Raw genomic sequence first — 21,860 nt, 5'->3', positions numbered from 1 at the left:
AGATTGCCCATGGAAAGGGGCCCGGTTTTTTGTGCAATTTGCTTCTTCCTTACAAGCCTACCCAGCTCCTGCGTTCCATGGGCGCAAGCCTGTTCTTGGTCCCTAGAATTAGCATGGCAAGAATGGGAGGACGCTCTTTTCGCTACTTAACCGCACGAAGATGGAACTCCCTCCCACAGAAGCTTCGTGTGGAGCCCTCTGAGGTGTTGTTCCGGAAAGAGCTGAAAATTCTCCTGTTCCCAAAGTCCTAATGTACCGGCGCATGTCTTGCACCACCTTTCTTAGCTGCTGCTCAGTCCTTGATAGCGCGGGGACACACCGGCAGGTGTAACCAGGCGCTTTAAAAACTCAGAATTATTATTATTATTACATTGGTCAAATATCAATTAATTGCATATCAATTTGTTTACCCTAACAGACCTGTTGTTCTCCATATGTTCATTATGTCAGGGGGTTCAAAGCGCATTTTATCAAGTTTATCTGAGTGATAAGCAAGATGATCTTGTTATACTAGTGTATACTATTCATATTAGGCTTGGTTTTAAACAAATTGCAATAATATATCACATGATGATCGGCTAAGTGCTGAAAATGACCTGTGTTGAACAAACCAACGGTTCGGGTAAAACGATCATTGGGTAACTAAAATATAAACTCACATGCCCACATGCATCTAGGTATTTAGGAGTCGCAAACGGTGCGAATCGGTAAAATCGGCCGTTTGCGATTCCTAAATATCTTTTTTGTGTGCATCAAACATTTTTGGGAAAATCGCTATTTTTAGAGAATTCCAAAAATGCTATTGCTTTTAAGGAATCGCAAATTTGCGATTCCTTAAAAGCAATGCATGATTGCTTTTTAAATTGCGAATTTGCAATTAGGGGCTGCAAATTACCATGAGGGTGAACCTCGTGGTAATTTGCGAAAAAGTTTTAAAATGCTCAAAATTGCATTTTAAACACTGTAATGTTACAGACACACATGTCCTTAGGACATGTGTGTGTGTGTAACATGCACTTAAAAATGCATTTCAGGGGTGAAGGGGGGGTCATTTGGGCCCCCCCCTGCACCCATGGAATGCATTAACATTTTGCAAATCGCTAATAGAAATTCGCAAAATGTCAATGGGAATAGCGAAATCGCAATTTAGAATTCGCATAATCCTTGCGATTCGGTACAAATTGCGATTTTCACTGAATCACAAAAATTATGCGAATAAATTGATGCATCCCATTTTGCGATTCCTTATTTGCGATTCCCTATTTTTCGCAAATAAGGAATCGCAAAATGTCCCGATGATGCATGTAGCCAACAGTGATTTTTCTGTATCATCTACATTTGCCCTAGCCTTCAAGTGCTCATATTTACAGTGATCTCATATAGAAGTAAATTGGAACTGGATACATCTCTCCAAGGGAAACAAGTTAATGGTATTCAACATAATTTCACGAAGCGTTCAATAAAGTTTTTAAGTTCAAATTGTCTATAAATATATATATAATATGAGTAGTATACACTACTGCTAACTATAACTAGTGAATTTCAGTTTTTTATTTTTTAGTTCAAAACGTTATTGTTCAGACTGACAAATTCACCTAACTATAACATTACTTTAACCTCTGTTTTTTCAGTGACTTTCTAAGGTTTGTTTTAAACGAAAACCGATATTTTTACTACACATAACTATAACGTTACTTTAACCTTTAGTTTTTACAGTGAATTTCTCGGGTACTTTTTATAGTAAAATAATTATTTTTGTGAGTGTATGTATGGTAGAATTACTTTAAATGTATATGTTGGGTTCTGACATTATTTTAGTAAAAGAATGTTTTTTTGTAAAATGTGTGCAATTATTAAAAAGATAAATATTCAATAGAAATTGTTTATTTGCTCAGTTATTGTAACTCTGGTATCAAGACATGTGTGACACATCACACCATGGTAGCCCAGATGATGTAAGCGAAGAGAGGTCCTTACCTTATTTGCCCAAACCTCTTCTTTGTTTCCAACCCCCCTACGTGAGTAATGAAGAATACTATACATCGGAAGATGACCCTGTTTATAAGGATTATAGCCCCTTTAATTCCTCACTGTTCCTAGACACACTGGAAGCTGACGTAGGCATGAGCCACACTCCGAGAGGTCATTCAAAGCCGGAACAGGATGAAAGAGAGGCGTGCGAGATCGAGGAGAGAGTGGAGTCAACGCTGGAAGAGAAAACGGAAGACTGCCAAAGAGAAACACGGCCAGTCCCAGCTGCAAGAAAGCAAGCGGAAACACATGCCGGATAAAACCCGGAGCACCATCTGCAGAACACGGAGATCAGAACAGGGACAGACACAAAGACACCAGGAGGCCAACAATTTCACAGAGCACCAAGCCACGTTCCTGGAGGAACGTGGCTCTCACAGAAGCGTGCTCGATTCTTGTGACGTGGGAGGCGGGTAGAGAGACGGACACAGTCCTTCCAGGGGGAACACGTGTGTGACTAAACCCGTACGAGACGTGCACAGGGTTTTGGGCATACTCTGTCCCTTCTATTTTCACGGGTGAAGGCACTATCCGTTCTCTCCAATCTGTCTGCCTTTTTATTTAAGGTCTCAATCCTACACTCCCTTCCCTTCTAGGTCAGAAATCTGAACCTGTCGCTAACCTATGCCATTCTTTCTTTGTTTTTCCCTCAATAACCTGGATGGAGAAAAATGCCCAAAGGAGCTGATCTCCAGGAAGAGAAGAAAAGAAGAGGGGCATTTTGGTTACAAATTTTCTGTTTAATTGGCTAATAAATGCCAAACGGAAAGTAACTTACAGGACACGGTTTCTTACTTCCCGCAATACGTGACAACATGTCACCAGCAATCTTTTTTGAGGGACCATTACTCTGCAAATGACGGGTATGCATAGATGGGTGTATAGAGGGACTTGCCTCTGCTGAGACCTCTCTCTGTAATAATGGATGAGCATAGTAGTGTGTGGGGAGAGACTGGCCTCTCTATTCAGACCTTTATCTCAGATGACGGGTGTGCATAGTAGGGTGTGTGGATGGACTGGCCTCTCTGCTGGGAACTTGTTCAGTAATGATAGTTGTACGTAGTAGGGTGTGTGCAGAGGGACTTGGCTCTCCTTTCAGACCTCTCTCTCAGATGACTGGTGTGTCTAGTAGTGTGTGGGGAGGGACTGTCCTCTCCTTTTAGAGTTCTCTCTCAGATGAAAGGTGTGTGTAGTAGCATGTATGGAGGAACTGGCCTCTCCTTTCAGACCTCTCTCTCAGATGATGGGTGTGTATAATAGGGTGTGTGGAGGGACTGGCCTCTTTGCTGAGATTTCTCTATGTAATGATCGGTGTGCATAGTAGGGTGTGTGGAGGAACTGGCCTCTCTAATGAGCCCTCTCTCTGCAATCCAAGCGCCAGGATACTCTTTGGGTGACAGCTCGCGCTATATAAGTGTACAATACATACATACATACATACATACATACATACATACATGGATGTGCGTAGTAGGGAGTGGAGAGAGACTGAGGTCTCCTTTCAGACCTCTCTCTCAGATGACAGATGTGCATTGTAGGGTGTGGGCAAGGACTGACCTCTCCTTTCAGACCTCTCTCTCAGATTACGGGTGTGCATATTAGGGTGTGTGGAAGGACTGGCCTCTCTGTTGAGACCCCTCTCTGTAATGATAGGTGTGCATAGTAGGGTGTGGGAAGGACAGGGCTCTCGATTCAGACCTCTAGCTCAGATGATAGTGGGTGGGTGTAGCAGTCTGTTTGGAAGGGCTGTAACTCTACTTACAACTCTTCTCAAACCAGTAAGCATAAATAGTAGAATCTGATAAACACCATCTCCAGTAAGACTCCTTCATACAGTAACAAGTATGCATAGTAGAGTGTATTCAAACATCACCTAATCTTCCCTACTTTTCAAGATCCTGTGAGAGTCTTGCGAGATCGTAAAAAAATGTTTTAAATGTAACCTTCTAATTATCTCTTACACACTTCCTCTCAAAAACAAGCACCACTATATGCATTCCTACTAAAAGAGGGTTTTGAGAAATAATGTTCTCCTTTTTACTGTTCACAATCTCGCAACCGTCCCACAAGATCATAAAAATTAGTTAAAAACAATATACATTTCGTTTCTTCACAGTAGTTATCCCTTAGACACCTCCTCTCTACATCTAGGGGGACAACATGCCTTTCTCCTACCCCCTTATATAGATTTTTTCATTTCATTTCCACAACACCTCCAATTGTTCACAGTAAACAGTAATAGTGGCTATTTCATTTCTAAGATTCCAACAGCCAGCCAATCAGAGTGCTCGCGAGACTCGCAAGAGTCTCTTGCATCAGCAAGAGCATGAAGGCTCATGGGAAAAATGGGCCTCTTGACTAATGATAGGGCTCCATTTTTGATTTTTCACTCTTCCGGGAGGTTTGCAGTTCTCTCATGAGCTCTACTACCAAAATAAACAATTATTTATGACCCTTAATATCTCAAAAACTACTGAACGGATTTACACCAAATCCCAAAAAGCACAATCTGCTGACTGGTAATTGTGTTCAGCAGTTTTTCCTAAACCTGTCTTAGAGAAGTTTATAGAAAATGCATGGAGATTTTATGCTTTGGGATCAACTTTTGTTTCAGCCCCATCTGGACGGATTACCCCAAAAATTTCCAGGAAGGAGCTCAGGTGGATGAACGTTCTTTTGGGAAGGTTTTGTGAAACAGGGCCAAAGTTATTAGCAAACCAAAAAACACTCTGACTATGGAAAAGCATACCTAACTATAACTACCTACTAGCGACCACCAGTACGTTTTATATATATATATATATATATATATATAAATTCGGCTTTTCTCCTTGCAGAGAAGTTTGTTCCTCGCGCACTCCCGTCTGTCCTTCAAATTAAACCACACTGGTTTTTAGTCGATTGTAAGTTTTATTTCCAGCAACCAGCAACACCTTACGCGTTTCGGTCTCTACGGAGACCTTGCTCACAGGTTAACTGAGTCGACATGTTTGCCCACTGGAGGGCTTAACTTTTGTTTAAAATTGTTTCAAATTGGTTAAAATCATTGAATTAATTCGTATAAATGTATAGAATTGCGTGATAACAATTGGTATGGACACACTGTCATTTAGAAATTATCACTAAAAACTACATGTCCCACAAAGCCTGTGTGAGAAACAGGAAGTGATGTAACTTCAGGTCCAAAAATATTTTCACTTTATTTAAATGCAAAAACATGTCGACTCAGTTAACCTGTGAGCAAGGTCTCCGTAGAGACCGAAACGCGTAAGGTGTTGCTGGTTGCTGGAAATAAAACTTACAATCGACTAAAAACCAGTGTGGTTTAATTTGAAGGACACACGGGAGTGCACGAGGAACAAACTTCTCTGCAAGCAGAAAAGCCGAATTTATTGATTCGCGGCGGGTCCTGCCGCGCCTCGCGTGCACCGCCTCAGAGCACCCGGGAGCCTCTAACTTGGGCCAGATGGAATCAATATATATATATATATATATTTGCATTTTTTTGTTCAGTGTAAAAACAAGGTAACATGATTAGCTTAGGTTATAACACCTTAACATGTGAGAAAACAATCCTCAGAAATGTACTAAAAAAATACAATTAAAATAAAAGTTCAGTTATGATTATGGATTAAACTCCAAAACACACTGAAATGGGTGAGTTAGGATTAACTCTGCAATCCATAATGCGCACACAGACGTACACACCATAGCTCATACATCAAATGCAGTGCTCATGAACTCACCCTTTGATGTGACAGATGCAATTAAAAATGCCATAAAAAGACTTACAGATGAGATTTCTTGTCACGTTAACACAAACACTAAGATGGAATACAGTATGGAGAAGTGTGGCTCAAATGGTTAAAGCGGCAGACCCTGATGTAGAGGTCTGGTACGGGACCAGGGTTCAATACCTACCTTAGCGGGTCTTGGGTTCAATTTCCTCGGACCTGATAATTCTCGCCTCGGTGCCTATTCTAATCATGGGTCCCACTCTGCAACTCTGGGCAATAGCTTGCTTAATCTCCACAACGGCCCCAACAGCGCTGGGATGCCTGGCTTCACCTTGGGGGTGCCCAGGAGTGGACATTCCACAGGGAAAAACCAGGAAGGGTTCCTAAGCGGTATACGGACAGCGCCGGGACACCTCCGTTGGAGGTAGCTGTGCGCTTTACAAGGCATTTACTTACTTATTTACTATGAATATAGTATTATTTAGTGGTTTAAGTATATGTTGATATTTAATTTTATCGTGCTTGCATGCATTGTTACTGACTGATATATATATTGCAAAGTCATAAGCATTTCATTTAGTGTACAAGTCATGGTATATAGACATTTGCTTTGCTCATCATATCTATATGTCTTTCAGAATATAAATCACAGGTTTGTACCCTCCCCGAAGAGCACATCAGGTCAATCACATCTAGGGGCACTCCATCAGGGGCACTACATCTTGGAACAGAACTTTGTTAAAGGTCAACGATATACATAAGTTAAGATAGAATAACTTAAAAAGGGTTCAAGTACATTAAATACGTTTAAAACAAGAGTGACTCAGATGGGTGGTCTCCACACAAGACTATGTAATGTGCCACAATATGCTGCCGGGTATGTTATCCTCCACGATGTAATGATATGGGTGAGGATTGGGCTACTTCTTTTACTGAGTTTGTCTAGTGAGCCAGAAAATATGTGCTTTGTTTCGGTGAAACCTTTTCAGAAGGGGTTTGCGGTGTGTGGTGTGTTCAGTCTACTGGATGGTTAATGCTCCACTGGTTTGAACCTGTTTGGCTTTTAAACTTTCACTTTCTGGCTCGTCAGGTCCAAACAGAGCTGAGGGTCTAGTGGTTCGCAGCGGAGAGGCATTTTATGTCTGGATTGACATTAATGCTGTCCTCAAGCACTATTGTTATCAATCCTTTAAAGTATACATAGAATATGTCTCTGGCTCCACACAGAGGATCGTTTTTCTCCCACCTTGTGCTGTTGCCTATTTGGTGTATCATTCCACCTCCTGCAGAGTGTATTACTATCCATGAAGATCTATTTTAAATTTCAAAAGAACACTGAGTTATCACACATTGTTTTTTTCACTGCAGCAAGCTTTTTTTTACTTTTCTAAGAGGGCTCCAAAAACAAGTCAGACCTATTGGCTTTGCCAATGCTTGGTAAACCCAAATGAAAGTCAAAACTGAAGCTTTGCAGGGAAGAGAAGGAGGCAGGGACGAGGACAAAGGCATCACCACGGAGATAAAACTGCTCTTTTTATTTGAAACTTTCACAAAAGGCGTCATTGTCAAGTGTTAGTGCTAAAAAAAACTAACATTTGTTGTAGGTTGTGAATCATTTTATTGGCCCGATACAAAGAGCACAATAAGTGTTACACCACACTGGCTATCGGGGGTCACACCAGTCCATGGCACAGACGTGAAGACGTTTATCAGCTGATGAGGCAGAACACATTTCAGCCAAATAAAAGCAGGATTATACTCCCCTTTTCTCCTATTTCTTTTCATTGTCAAATAAAAGACAATGAAAAGGTCACCTTTTGTTGTCTGCAGTCACACTGCACTCGGAAATTGGCGCTGTGTGCTCTTCCCCAAAGACGTGCACAGGAGTCCCTTTCGCAACATCCTTAAAAACAAACAGTGAAAAAAAAGCTGTATTAAAGAGGGCTGGACAAGGAAAATTTATTTATTTTATTTATTTATTTATTTGAACTTATAATGCGCAGCAGCTACCCGCAGTCGGTTTCCCGGCGCAAGGGATAGACTAAAGCAGAAAAATGAAGACACAACAGCAATACCATGGACAGCTAAAGCGGCAAATAGATCTATTGAAAAAGTAAAGCTTTACATTTTTTCCGAAAACAGAATTAGTCGGTCTCTGATTTCAAGGCAATAGGTAGCGCGTTCCAAGATTTGGGGCCTATATGGGAGAAGGATCTACCCCCCATCTTCACCAGTTTAAATCTTGGAACAACAAAGTCACAGTTGGCCGAGGATCTTAATGTGCGGCTAGGCTTGTAAGGTTGAACGAGACTCTGTAGATATTTTGGAGCCGAGCCCTGTTTAATCTTAAAAAGATAGCACAGGGCTTTGAAAATGGGCGCATAAAATGATTTGTTACACAGAGAAAACGTGACATGTGAAAGTGGCACCTCATGTCTGAAAGTAAGCATCAAAGAGCTTGCATGTGTGAAAAACATACATTTAAAATTAGATAAAATGTTTTTTTTTCGAGTTAAACAGCATCCAAGTTTTATTAATTGATACTTTCTCAAAATGTCATGGTAATTCAGGCGAGACATGGGCTACATTACAACTCAACACCCCACCGCCCTTTCCCCAGTGGACCTGCAATAAAAATTTACCATAAAACCAATAAAAATAATGTCTTTTAGAACAGGGAAAGACTAGAGTGAGGGTGGACACTTCACATGTATGTTGTTCACAAGCCTAACCTAAGGTACGTTTAAAACTGCAGAATTGAGCCAGAAGTTAAAATTCATGTTGCCTCCAGGTTACAAACACGTTTGAGCCTTGATGCAGTCGTGCCCACTTTGACCCAGAAACCGCAACTATTGCCTAGTAGACAATGTCGCATGTTTTTCCTAAATAGCAGCCCAAGTTATACAGAAGCAAGTCTATAGATAGACGGAGAGGACATTGCCAATGGGACATAACTGCAGTTGAGATCTAATGTGGTACTGAACGCCAAACACTATTCACTTGTAGAAACAATGTAACAATGCATCATATACTATCCAGATATTTACTTTGAGAGACAATTAGTTGAAATGTTTTAATGAAGTGTTCCCAGCTGTAAAAAGTCACATTGTCTTTATCGACTATCTGCACTATGACAGAGTAATCCGAATCATTTCACTTCGCCCACCCATCCAGAAATACTCAGTATTACATCACAATGCAATTGAATTCATGGACACATTTTCAAAAGATGATTCCAAGTAAAAGAGTCAAGAGGCCCACAATGTAGAGCGTGATGCATTAATGTAATTGATCAATCCACCCATAGATCAGATTTACGAATGGAGAAATCCTAATGTAGCTAATGTATTCAAGATTATAAAAACAGTAGTGGACGTGTACGAGTGCAGCACGCCTATATATTATGAGCACGTAATCTGGATAAGTGCCAGAAGTGGAACTGGCATAAAGTGCTCCGCTGCACCATGTACTTCGGTAAGTACTGTTTAAAATCAGTTCTGTAGGTAGGTTGTCATGGGCCCTCGAGCAAGCAAAGCACCTGGGTCACTAGGGTGACATCTCAGTCTGCACCTATCATATCAAAACTCACAACAATTCTCATACACAATCAATCAATAAATCAATTAAGCATTTGTAAAGCGCATTACATACCCGTGAGGGTCTCAAGGCACTGGGGGATGGGGGGCTGCTACTGTTCGAAGAGCCAGGTATTGAGAAGTTTTCTGAAGGTCAGAAGGTCTGCCGTAGGCGGATGGGGAGGGTGTTCCATGTCTGGGTGGGAGAATGATCTGCCGCCAGCGGTCACTCTTCGGATGTGGGGGACGGTGGCGAGGGCATGGTCTGCTGAGCTGAGCTGGCGGTGGGGGTGTTGAGGCTAAGTCGGTTGTTGAGGTATGCTGGTCCGGTGTTGTGGAGTGCCTTGTGTGCGTGGGTGAGGAGTTTAAAGGTTATTCTCTTGTTGACAGGGAACCAGTGCAGGTCTCTCAGGTGGGGTGGGGTATGATGTGGCTGCGGCGAGGGATGTTGAGGATCAGACGCGCGGAGGCGTTCTGGATGCGTTGGAGCCGTCTCAGGAGTTTGGCCAAGGCTCCTGTGTAGAGGGTATTCCCGGAGTCCAGTCTACTGCTGACGAGGGCCTGGGTGACCGTCCTTCTTGTTTCGGTGGGGATTCACTTGAAGATCCTGCGGAGCATGCAGAGGGTGCTGGAGGAGGAGACTGCGTTGACCTGCTTAGTCATGGAGAGGGTAGAGTCGAGGATGACCCCTAGTTTGCGTGCGTGTTTGGTGGGTGGGTGTTGGGGGTGTTCCTAGTGCAGTCGGCCACCAGGAGTGGTCCTTGGCCGAGGGGGTGGATCCAAGTATGAGGACTTCCATCTTGTCCGAGTTCAGCTTCAGTCGGCTGCTCCTCATCCAGTCGGTGACAGCCTTCATTCCTTCATGGAGGTTGGTTTTGGAGGTGTGGGGGTTATTGGTGAGGGAGAGGATCAGCTGGGTGTCTTCGGCATAGGAGATGATGTTGAGGTTGTGCCGTTGTGCGATGTGGGCGAGAGGTGCCACGTAGACGTTGAACAGCGTTGGGCTGAGGGATGAGCCTTGGGGTATGCCGCAGATGATCTCTGTGGCTTCGGAGCGGAAGGGTGGGAGGCGAACGCTCTGTGCTCTGCCGGAGAGGAAGGAGGATGTCCAGTCTAGGGCTCTCTCTTGGATTCAGGCGTCGTAGAGGCGTGTTCATAGTGTGCGGTGGCAGACCGTGTCAAAGGTGGTTGACAGGTCCAGGAGGATGAGTGTTGGAACAATTTTCGGACTGGAGCGCTGCCATCAATGTTACATCACTGTACTAATAGGGATTTATGAAAAATCGAAGCATCACACTGAACAAGCATTGCAAATGAGCCACGCCCATTCTGCCGGAAAGTGGTATGGGCGTAATATGCAGCACACTGTCCTTTTACAAGAAGCACATTTTCCATTAAAATGACCACTAAATAGGCAAAGACACAGTTTTACTGATACAAGTATATAGCGCTCAAATGACAATGTGTCGAAATTGGGATTCAGCATATATTTGTCATTTATGCATTACCAAGGAAAGTGTCTTGATTTGTTTTCATGCTATTAACATCTTTGCTTCCATCCCGCTTCCAAATTAGCAAATACGTTAATTTGTGCTTTCTTAACTATTTATTTATTTTGAAATATCTGTGCAGTTTATTTACAGGAATTTAAATGTTATGGTGTATTTGAAGAAAACGAAATCCTACAGCATTATCTTTCACACCGGATTTGTTTTCACATAGTTCACATTACAAAATCCTCACACTTTGCAGTAAGATAAAGAAAGGTAAACACCAGTCTTCATGTTAAAAGAATAAGCAGCAATTGTTCAGAAGACGAGGCTGACATTTGACCTCTGTCTTTGAACGCACGGGAAATGTGATAAGATAAACTCAAAATGTAAAGTCATTTTTAATGCTCATTCACCATCAGAACTCCATCATGGTTATTTTGGGAAACTGCAGCATCCCCTGCGCCCTTCCTTCTAGTGCTTATGTAAATAGGTGAGTTCTCAGAGCTTAAGGTTCGGTTGTACCTTGGCGCCCTACCAACCCTGGGCCCAGGACCAAAGCACAGTCAGCACCACTGTTAGCTATGCCCCTGAAACCAGAGTTGGCAAATCAGGTTGCCAAATCGTATATAAACTGGTAGGGGGGAACAATATCTCATTCCCTGGCCAGGTTGGTCAACAAAATTCTCTCATGGGCAGCGTGCAACTTGTTATGGATTCAGGCCATGTACATTCCGGGTGTAGTAAATCTTCAAGCAGTCAGACTCAGCCAAAATATGCCATCTTCAATCAATTTAGTTACACCTTACTCTTCCATTCAAACCAATTCACCTTCAGTGTCCACTTCTTACATCCAGGCAAATACGTTAGTTGAGACTGACACCCTGGAAGTTGAGACGGTTGAGTTCCAACAGTTGAGATGTTCCAAAGCATTAACTTGTGAAATTCAAGCGCTAAAAAATAATCTACTCTCCAAGTATATTACAAACACAGGAAAAAATATGTTCCTGGTGATACTATTTCCACAGTGATCCAGTGACTGGGGGGGTCCCTTCAAAATATTTGACGGATTTTCTAAAGGCTTAGCTCCCTCAAGACTTTCCTTCCATTGGGGCAACTATCAGGGCTTGTAGGGTATCATGGGAGAATGTATCTGTGGTTTTGCCTTTTATTGCTGATTCCTTCCTGGGATCTATTGGTGGTTTTGGAAGACTTGCAAAAAAATCCTTATGAGTCTATGGATAACATCATAATTTCCTGGGTTTCCTTCAACGTTGCTTTCTTGGTCGCAATAACCTCTGCTAGAAGAATATGGGAGCTAACTTCTTTATTAATTTCTAATCCCATTTTGAAATCTTTCCAGACAGGTTGTTATGAGACAGGATCCGACATTTAAACCTTAAGTGCAGTCTCAATTACTTCCAGTGTTTCAGTCCTCGGATTATTATTATTATTATTATTATTATTATTAAATTTGTATGGCGCAACAGCTACCCGGAGGTTTCTCGGCGCCCTAGACCTCAGCTAAGAAAAGGAAAAGTCTGGGAAATTATTGATTAAAATATACATGTCTTAATGCCTTTGCGAAATGTAACATAATTCTGTTCATGACGAAGCGAGAGTGGCAACGAATTCCACAGTGCAGGTGCTAACTGAGCAAAGGAACGACCACCCATCCGGGCTCGTTTGAATCTTGGGATCACAAATTTAGCCTGCTTCGACGAGCGAAGATGGCGAGTGGGGATGTATTGTTTAACCACCTCACAGAGATAACTGGGAGCCTTACCAGTGTTGATTCTGTGCATATAACAAAGTGCTTTGAATTTAGAGCAGTTGCCAATCTTTAGCCAGTGTAAATCGCGGAGGTAGCTTGTAATGTGGGTTAATCTAGGAAGATGGAATAAAAGTCTGGCTGCAGCGTTTTGAACCACTTGCAGCCGACGAGTAACATCTTTATTGGCCCCTAAGCATAAGATGTTCCCATAGTCCAACCTTGACACAATCAAGGCTTGGACTACTGTCTTTTGTGCCCCTTCTGGTAGCAGCCATAGAATTTTTCTCAGCCATTTTAGGATGGCGAAGCATATCGAGGTGGTCTTAACTGCTTGTTATCGCATGGACAATTGGTCATCAACAATGATGCCCAAGTTGCGTACAGACTGCGACAGTTGAGGAGTAGTACCCATTTGGGTCGGCCAATGCTGTGACCCCCCTAGGTCCTTCTGTTCACCAAAGATGAGAAGCTCTGTTTTGCCGCCGTTTAAGTTCAATTTGTTGGAGTGCATCCATTCAGCAATCTTCTGAAGTCCTGTTTGAAGAGGGGACACCTTAGACTTGTCATCTGTAGATAAAGAGAAGAGAAGCTGGGTGTTGTCTGCATAGGAAAATATTGTAAGGCCCGCTTCTTCTGCTATAGTTGCTAAGGGGCTAATGTAAACATTAAAAAGCAGTGGTCTTAAAATAGAGCCTTGGAGCACTCCACGAGGGGAAAGGAGAGAGCTGGATTTATCATTCTTAGAGAAAAGCTGGAAGGTACGATTCGATAAAAAACTCTCCAGCCATTTCAGAGCAGTGCCACCAACTCCCTTCGATTTAAGAGTTTGGACCAGGGTCACATGTGATATGGTGTCAAAGGCGGCACTCAAATCTAGTAGTATGAGTGCCACTGTCCCATCACCCCTTGATGTAAGGAGAGTCCTTTTGATTTTATCAGTATTTTCATCTCTCATGGGGGGGGATGCAAAGGGAAAAAGCCTCATCTAAGACAATTAGTTGGTGGGTCAGACAGGCAATTTTTCAAGCTTATACCTCTATGGGTCTGGACATTCCATCCAATATTATTGCAAGCTCTACTAGAGCAGGAGCCGCTTCCTGAGCTGAGGCAGGATGTATATTACTCCAAGAAATATGGAGGGCAACCACATGGACAAATCCCAATACTTTTCTTTCCCATTATAAGTTGGATTTGTTTTCAGGACAATTGGACAATTCTGATGTATATGTACTAAAACAGCTGTGAAGTAAGTGTTGTAAATATATTCATGATAAGCAACATATAATTGTGTCTGTTACATTCTTATTTGCTTGGGTACATCCACACAAGTTGGGACCATGCCGAGAAGACAGAAGCGGGGATAAATGAAGCAATTAATGACTGGTAATCTTTTATTACCCTCAAGATAGTCCTCCTCATTATAGTTAGATGCCACCCTCTTTCACATCCTGGACCACAATCCTATTAGATTGGATATAACATGAAGAGTGTCTGGATGGGAGACATCTTTATGCATGTTGCACTGTTTCATAAAGAAATAGTAAAAAGCTTAGCTGTGCCGTCTCTGTCTGGAGGCAAGGCGGCCTCATAAGATAGGACTAAGACAAGGAGGACTTTCCTAGGGGTAATGAAAATTACTGTTAAGTAATTGGTTCATTATTCTTTTCTAATCTCTGGCAAATTGTTAATCTCATGTGAGCACATTGTTTTATATTCCATTTAGAAAACTGAATTATTCCCATCGATAAAAAATTCTTAAATGAGATTATAATACATTAACTACTTTAACAAATTGCTCTAATTTAGATAATTTTAGCTGCCAGCTATCTGTTTTTCAAATTAGAACAATATAGGCATACATTATAAAGGCAAGGCGACTGAAATGTTGTCCCTTGAATACATGTAAAGGCCATTAGGAGCGGAGCATGGTTTACTTATCGTTATTTCTTTGAAACAGCAGTACATAATTTCACATCTGCGGAAAGTCAAGATGTGTTTTAGTGAGACTGCACTGCTCCCACAGGGCCATGTGTTTTGGAACTAGTCTTTAGATAAGGTAGTAAATGCCCATATGCAACTCAGTGAGCCAACTTCAGAGTGTTAAATGTTATTCGGCCTCCCTTTTCCCAAGGGATCCTGCCTACCTGCTCAAGGCTCTAGAAAGCAGTTCCAGCATTCTTGCTGTTTTTTACCCCTTGTTACCTATACCACGGGCAATAGTGTTGTCTGATGCTTCTTTGAAGAGCACAGGTCTTGGGTTCAATATGGGAAACACCCTTTGCTACGTTACATTGACTTGCTTTAGGGAATTAAGTCCAACACCTTCCCTACATTTTCACAGACTGGAGTTGGAACAGTAAATTATACTAGTCAAAAAGTCAGTCAAAGTTAACTTTATTAGGCTAATTAAAGCCATAAAAGTACAAGAAAAAACAAAAAACAAAAGCGGGACATTCTGCAAAACATTATAATGCATAGATATACAATCCATAGACAGTTAAAGTCCCACTGTTTTAACAACATAAAACAACCATATAAAATAAATAAATAAACAACAAAACCATGAGACAGGTAATAATCGCCATAAAAGCCTGCTCACCACAAAATTCATAATCTGTGTCCCCCTTACGGAAGACAACAATGTAAAATACACACCATCGTGTGATGTGGCAGATCATATAAAATTAGAACACACATCATGAAAACCATGACAGGGAAAAAGTATACATAAATTAGAGTTCAGCCCACCGTAACATGATTTAACCTGGGAGTACAAGATAAAAATTGCCCTACATACACTTGTTTATTCCAAAGTTCAGTGCTTCCATAAGGCAAGTCGTTCTAACAATTTGTGTGCTGAAAGAATACGTGGTAACGACGAGTTTGTTGTAGTGCCTGTGTTGTGAAGGCATGCATAGGAAAGGCAATGTGCGTTCCGTCATACAACCGTTACATACATGGATATGACGACAGCATAAGTTTTGAGTTCATGTATGTATTTGACTTTGTACATACATGATGACCCATACAACGCAAAGAGTGTTCCAGCTGCCATTGTTTCAGTATTGTTTTAATAATGCTGAAACCCAATTTTCATTCTTGTATACCTAGAGTTTCGAATCCTGATTCAAGTCAGGTCCTTGGATGGGGGAGATAGGGCAGTGGGGCAAAAATCAGTAAGACATAAAAGCAGTTTAGAGCACAGCTCAAAAGAGTAATTTTCATGACTAGACAATATAATACAGACAATAAGCACCCCATGTCACACATATGGAGGGTCACTGAAGCAGATTAGAGCACTGGCACTATATTTGGCTCTTCCATCAATGTAATCATGCTATATCATTGACTAAGGACTCTTGTCCTTTCCGCATAATCTGTAACTGCCTTTTGCTGTATCACCTCAGATTCAGGTCTATGTGCTACAGATTCATGGGAGGCCTGTTTGTGACCCAGACTTTCATCCCCCTTTCTCTATCGGCCATGCGCCTTATTACGTTTCCTAAGGACCCCTCTATCATAATGGCTCTGGCCTCAACCATAGCATTGGCCTAGACTAAGTTACTCAGAATTTCCATTAAGATGGGGGTGGGGGGAAGGGGAAAAAGAGAGAGAGAGAGAAAGAGAGAGGAGCTCTGGGGCATCTACAGCTGCAGTAGCCTCAGGATTATCCCTTGCTGACCACCAGACAGTGAGGAGCTTGAGGAAAAGTCCATCTTCACCCTGTGGTTCTTCTGCTTCCTCTCCTTTGATGGTATTCGCTAAAGTGTTGATGTGAATCACTGCATAAGCAGATCTTTTCACAACATCAATGCACCACAACGAACCAAGACTGCCCTCTCAGACAATCCCTCAGCATTATATACCAACGCTGATCAGCCATTACACAGCGTGGGATGACGTTGCCAGGCAGCACCGGGTCTAATCTGCAGCCACCTCCTCCCCTCAAGGTCAGAGCCATCAAGGTCTCCTCAGCATCACAACTATAGGGAGGCTGCCAGTCAGACCTCCCTTGGCTACAGTTATGTCAGAAAGCCAAAATCAATCTCCCTACTAGGTGCCAACACAGTACCTCTGGAATCAATGGCCAGTATACAAGCTGTGGCATATATAAATAAGCGCCCATGCCACAACCTTTTGATGATCACATCATCTTGTTTTTGCATGCTAGGAGCATCTGCAGTGGAGTTTGGAGGCAGCAGGTTGCTCATTGGGTTGGCAGCTTTCACCATCAGACTATTTCTCTAATATAACTGTCTTTGTGCAGCTCTGAGAAGACAGCCTGGCCAGTTATCATAGAAGTAGCGTTCACTCTGGCTCATGGCTAGCTCTGCACCCAAATTAACATTTTGAAAATGTAGCTACTACATTTCTATGGTGGTGCCTCTAAAATGGTCTGCAAGCAATCTGTGACCAGTGGAGTACTCGCCTTCGGTCAGTGCCCAAAGAGGTATTTACCTTGGGCTTTGAACAATGAGGTCCCCCATCTATGGCCCATGATCAATGTTATGTTATGTTATGTTATGAGTATTTATAAAGCTCAAAGTATCAAAGGTGTCAAGGCGCTAGCACTATGGGAGTGAGAGGAGAAAGTCCAGCTGGTTCTACTTAGGGAAAAGCCAGGTTTTTAGGGCCTTTCTGAAACGGAGTTGATTATTAATGGATCTGTTAGGTGGTAGGTTATTCCATTCCTTGGATGTGGTGTTAAGAAAGCTTCTACCTCCCCAATTGGTGGGCTTAAATCTCTGGACCACCAATTGCCGAGAGCTACTTTACCTGAGGTAGTTTTTCTTCTACTGTGGTAGTATTTTAATTTTTATCTTAATTTCTTCATTTCTCATCCAGCCAAATCCCCAACACATTTGTATATAGGATTTGTTGGGGAATTAGTGCACATAACATGCATTAGCTTGATGGATTCACGCATCCCTCATGTGATCTTGGCATAGCATAGATGTACAAGATGAGTTTGAACTGTTTAGGGGTTTTCCTGGCTGCTAGACAGACATGAGGTCTCTAAAGACAAGGATTTTCACCTAATACTAGTGTCACTGTATAATAAAAAGGCTTTGTTTTGCTGGAATAGGGAACCGTCGGAGCACCCTTGGAGAAATATAGAATGGACAACAAATTACTCCACGGGATAACCATCCTTTATTCCAAACTCAGAGTAACAGTGCTAACAAAATAATGATCTATCTGACCGTTTCACACTAGAAAGGTGAACAATACAGTGGTGCACACTATTGCCCCTTCCACTTATACTGGTGATAGAGCAGCTGAGAAATAGAAGTAATACTAAGGATACAATATCACTGTTTGTGAAAGCCATGCTAAGCTATTTGTGAGCTATTGACACAGCATTGCCTGGAATATTATCAATAATAGAGGACGATGAGGTACACTCTTGCCTCAAAATTGGTTGCATTAAATGCTATTTACAGTAGGTGACATCAAGAGAGAAAGTATCATCGCTATATGTAGAACATGGATTTAAATGCATTAAAACACTAAACACAAAGTGAAGAACCCTAAACAGAAAAGGATTACTGCAGCAGAACTTAAAATTAATCAGATATACATACGTATAGTTGCAAAGGATGTGAGTCCTTCACAAGTAATACATTTGCAACTTTCTCTTAACTGGGAGCCAAGTACCCCATTGTAGTTTTTGAATATTGTGTATATTGGCACTTTAATTTCCAACTTTTCCTTATCTACTCACAAGCACTCACACAAGCACCTTCTTTTCACCACTATTGAGCAACTTCATTATAAAAGTGTGTTGTATACATTTACTTAAGATCTATATTCAACACAAATTTTCTAATTTATTTAATTTAAGTGTATGATATAAATTATTGGGTACTACTGAATATTTAACTTAAAATATTTATGTTGGGAACAATTGTGTTTTGTATCAATACTTACCCAGGTCCTACGGTTTACTGGTTTTCCCCATTGTTTTGTAATGGCCCCGCCTATACTAGGCACAATACAAGAGGGTGTTGTTATCGAAACGCCAGGCCTTCTGGCTTTGTCACATGTGACTACATTTCCAAAAGGTAAAATTAAACTACATAAAACTAACACAACACCACTGAAATCAATTTGAATGGTTTCAACATTAACATTATTTAAACATATCACCTTTCATTCTCACCATTACTATCAATAAAGCGTTATACTTTCAATTCAAAGTGTGCCAGAGTCTTATTTTCACCTTTAATATGCTGTGACTGCAAGTTTAGAACCAACCAACAGCAGTTTTCACACTCAACAGCCTATGTGCACAAACACAAGCTCCAGCAGTTCCTAAAACCGGCTAACACTTCTCTCTGGATCATCAATGTAACCTGGAAGACTTAGGGCAACCTTTACAAGAACACTGTATGTTGCTCTGTTGAGGCTACTGTTCTCCTGGCAACTCCCAGAATGCTTTTCGGATCATTGATGGTGTCCCTGCTCTTCCTGGTGTACCACAAGAGACAAATATGCAAATGTTTTGCTTTGTTCTACGGCTTATTGGGTGCTCCCTAGCCCTAGGCCGTGAATATCTAAAGAATAGCTTTGCTCTCTGCGTGAAGACTTTGAGGCATATTTACGAGTTTTTTGGGACAGGGCAGCGACATATTTATCCAATACGGCGCATTCTTGTCCTTTCCTCTTGAGCTGGTCCCGTTTTTGTAGCCTAGCACAAACCATGATGCAAGGGCGCCTGTGTTGTAGGCAGGAGTGTTTTGTGCAGGAAGGGGCACCTTCCTGCACAAAAACAATGCTAAGAGACTTTTTCCTTTTTCTATTTGTATGCAGCACACATTGAAAGAGGATACAAGTATTGGCATTGAAAATAGGTCTCACCTTTGGGACTTTATAAGTGTTTAGCCACGCAGCACATTATCCCTGCATCGAATGAGCTATCCCGGGCCCCTCCAAGCAATAGAAACACAAGCCAAGAGACATCAGTGATATTGGAGTATGTAGTCTAGAATGTGGCACCATACAGCCTACAGAGTCTAACTGTAGCTGGGTCGCGAGCCTTTTTTTGGTGGTTTGTGAAAGTTCAAGCAATAAATAAAGATGCCTTTTAATTCAGTATTTCTTTTGTCACATTTGCTGTGTTTCAAAGAAAGTGGGGTAAAACGACAGGCTATGTTATCTGACATACATCATTTCACTGTAGGCTAGGGCTAGCCCAATTCTCAATGATCTCTTCCTTCAAAAGTCTCGCAGAAGCTCATTCTAAGTTTGGAAGACTGAGATATGGAACTATTTTCGCATTTTTCTTACAATACCTTATGCACAGCACCACTTCTCTGTATGCGCATATTTACTCACCCCACCATACATTTAACTACTACCAACACCCTATCAAAGATGCAGCCCAAAGAGAGAGCCCAAAAGCAGATGTGCATTGGAGTGCTTAGCAACCTCCTTGTGGAAATGATGTACTATGCAAGTGCTACAATTCAATGTTGCCAGTCCTTTTGGAAGGCACGGTTTTGTCCAGCCAGCAAAGCTTTACATAATACATTGATTATACAGCAGTCTCTCGGTTCACACTTGAGTAGATAAAGGAGAAACGATGTCTCAAATTTAAAGAAGTATTTGTAAACAAAGCATTGGCAATACATGCTCTGCTTCATGCCAATAAAGAAATCCATCATTGTTTTATAATGGTGGGGGAGTAGTAAACAAAGACAGATAAAGAATAGCAGGTGTTGTACATAAGCAGGGGTTGTGCTGAGTATGTAGCATTGTGATATGGGGGCCATCTTACTAACCCTGAGCGCACCCCATGGCACAACCAACCATGCCACCACCAGAGATCACCAAATTGTATGGGGCGGGGAGGTCCTGGTTCTGTTACCTCGCTGGGTGCTCCTGGGGCGACGAGCTGGCTCAGAAGCCCTATTCCCAGAGGGAGAGGCATTTTCAGGTGGGAGAGCTCAGCAGCATATATGGTAATAGTAACATTCAATGAAAGAAAGAGTGCACCAAACAAACGATAATTAAAGTTAAGAGTAGGGGACATGTAACAAGGACAGTCACCACAAAAGTCAAAACACACCCAAAGGCGGGACAACGAGCAACGTTTCACCAATGAAAAGAAAGCAATTTTGACAGGCACAAGAAGGAACAAATGGAAAGCTGTGGATGTGGTCTAAGCCCCCAGAGTAGCTACAGCAGGCCTCGCAGAATTATCCCCGCGTGTGAGCGTTCCACGGCTCATGACGAGCCCAGGCTCGTCACCAGCACACGAGCACCGTGCTGCATGACAAGCCTGGGCTCGTCATCAGCACAGAAGGGGTTAAAACTAGGAGAAATAAACATATTTCTCCTCATTACGGCTCTCCTGGAGGGCGTATCATTTAGGCGCAGTCCCAGGTCAACCAGATTTGCTAAATCTGGAAATGTGTAAAAAACCATGAGAGTTGTGTGGGAACACCCACCGCAATGCCCATGGAATGTCTACCTTGCACAGAGTAATGCAACACAGTGATTTGCTTTGCGTTGTATTACTCTATATTTTTAAAGCCATTCAAAGCCACGCAAAGTGGCTTTGCGTGGCTGTAAAAATATGAATTAGAGGGTTGCATCATGCATGCACCAAATTCAGTGGTGCAAGCATGGCGCAAAGCTCTCATAAATTTGCCTCTTTATATTTGCCTTGGACAGCGCTTTTCGTTTGTGCTGCGTTGTCTATCTTTTTTAAAGCGGGTGCCTGTGCCTCCTCATGCCCCCAGGTTCTGTGTTTTGGCTGAGGCAGGTCAGAGAGCCCACTCCAGTGCTGCCCAGGCAGCCAATACTGCTCTTGTACTGGCACAGGAGCCAGAATCTTGCCTGTGTTGTGTGCATCACGCTACCCCGAAACACGGACATGGGGAGCGGGAGATGCACTACTAACACAATTGCGTTATGGCATTCCTCTCCTTCTGTCCTAGGGCGATGGAGTCCCATAGAAAGAGCTTTCAGTGCATGAGGCCCCAGGGAACGGGGTCTCCGGACCATAGATAGGGCTTCTTGGGGAGAGGGGCCTATGCAAACTTGTGCTTTGTACTCTTATAAGTTATCTTGGTACCTCTGGAAGGCGCTGTACCCCCACACGTCTGGTTTGAGCTACATCGATAAAAACAATACATATTTATTAGCAATGAACCTTTAATCAGTAGGCAGAGTGGAGCTGCAGGGGCTCTTAGAAGGGGTGATACAACTGCAAAGCCTAATTAACATTCAAATGGTCTTTTAAAGA

At 42.2% G+C, this 21,860-nt stretch overlaps 1 protein-coding gene across 1 annotated transcript in view; it reads right to left on the bottom strand.

The window, feature by feature from the left end:
- WDR88 (WD repeat domain 88) overlaps positions 1-21,860 on the bottom strand; it is a 305,494-nt gene that overhangs the window by 176,383 nt on the left and 107,251 nt on the right. Inside the window, exon 3 of the mRNA XM_086946455.1 lies at positions 7,583-7,671. Within this exon, the coding sequence (XP_086802581.1) occupies positions 7,583-7,671 (89 nt within the window). The remainder of the gene's footprint in view (positions 1-7,582; positions 7,672-21,860) is intronic.

Source organism: Lissotriton vulgaris, chromosome 12 (genome assembly GCF_964263255.1).
Source record: "Lissotriton vulgaris chromosome 12, aLisVul1.2, whole genome shotgun sequence".
Classification (NCBI taxonomy): domain Eukaryota; kingdom Metazoa; phylum Chordata; class Amphibia; order Caudata; family Salamandridae; genus Lissotriton; species Lissotriton vulgaris.
Note: the sequence above shows the minus strand (reverse complement) of the source record. Positions and strands in the feature narration are given on the sequence as shown.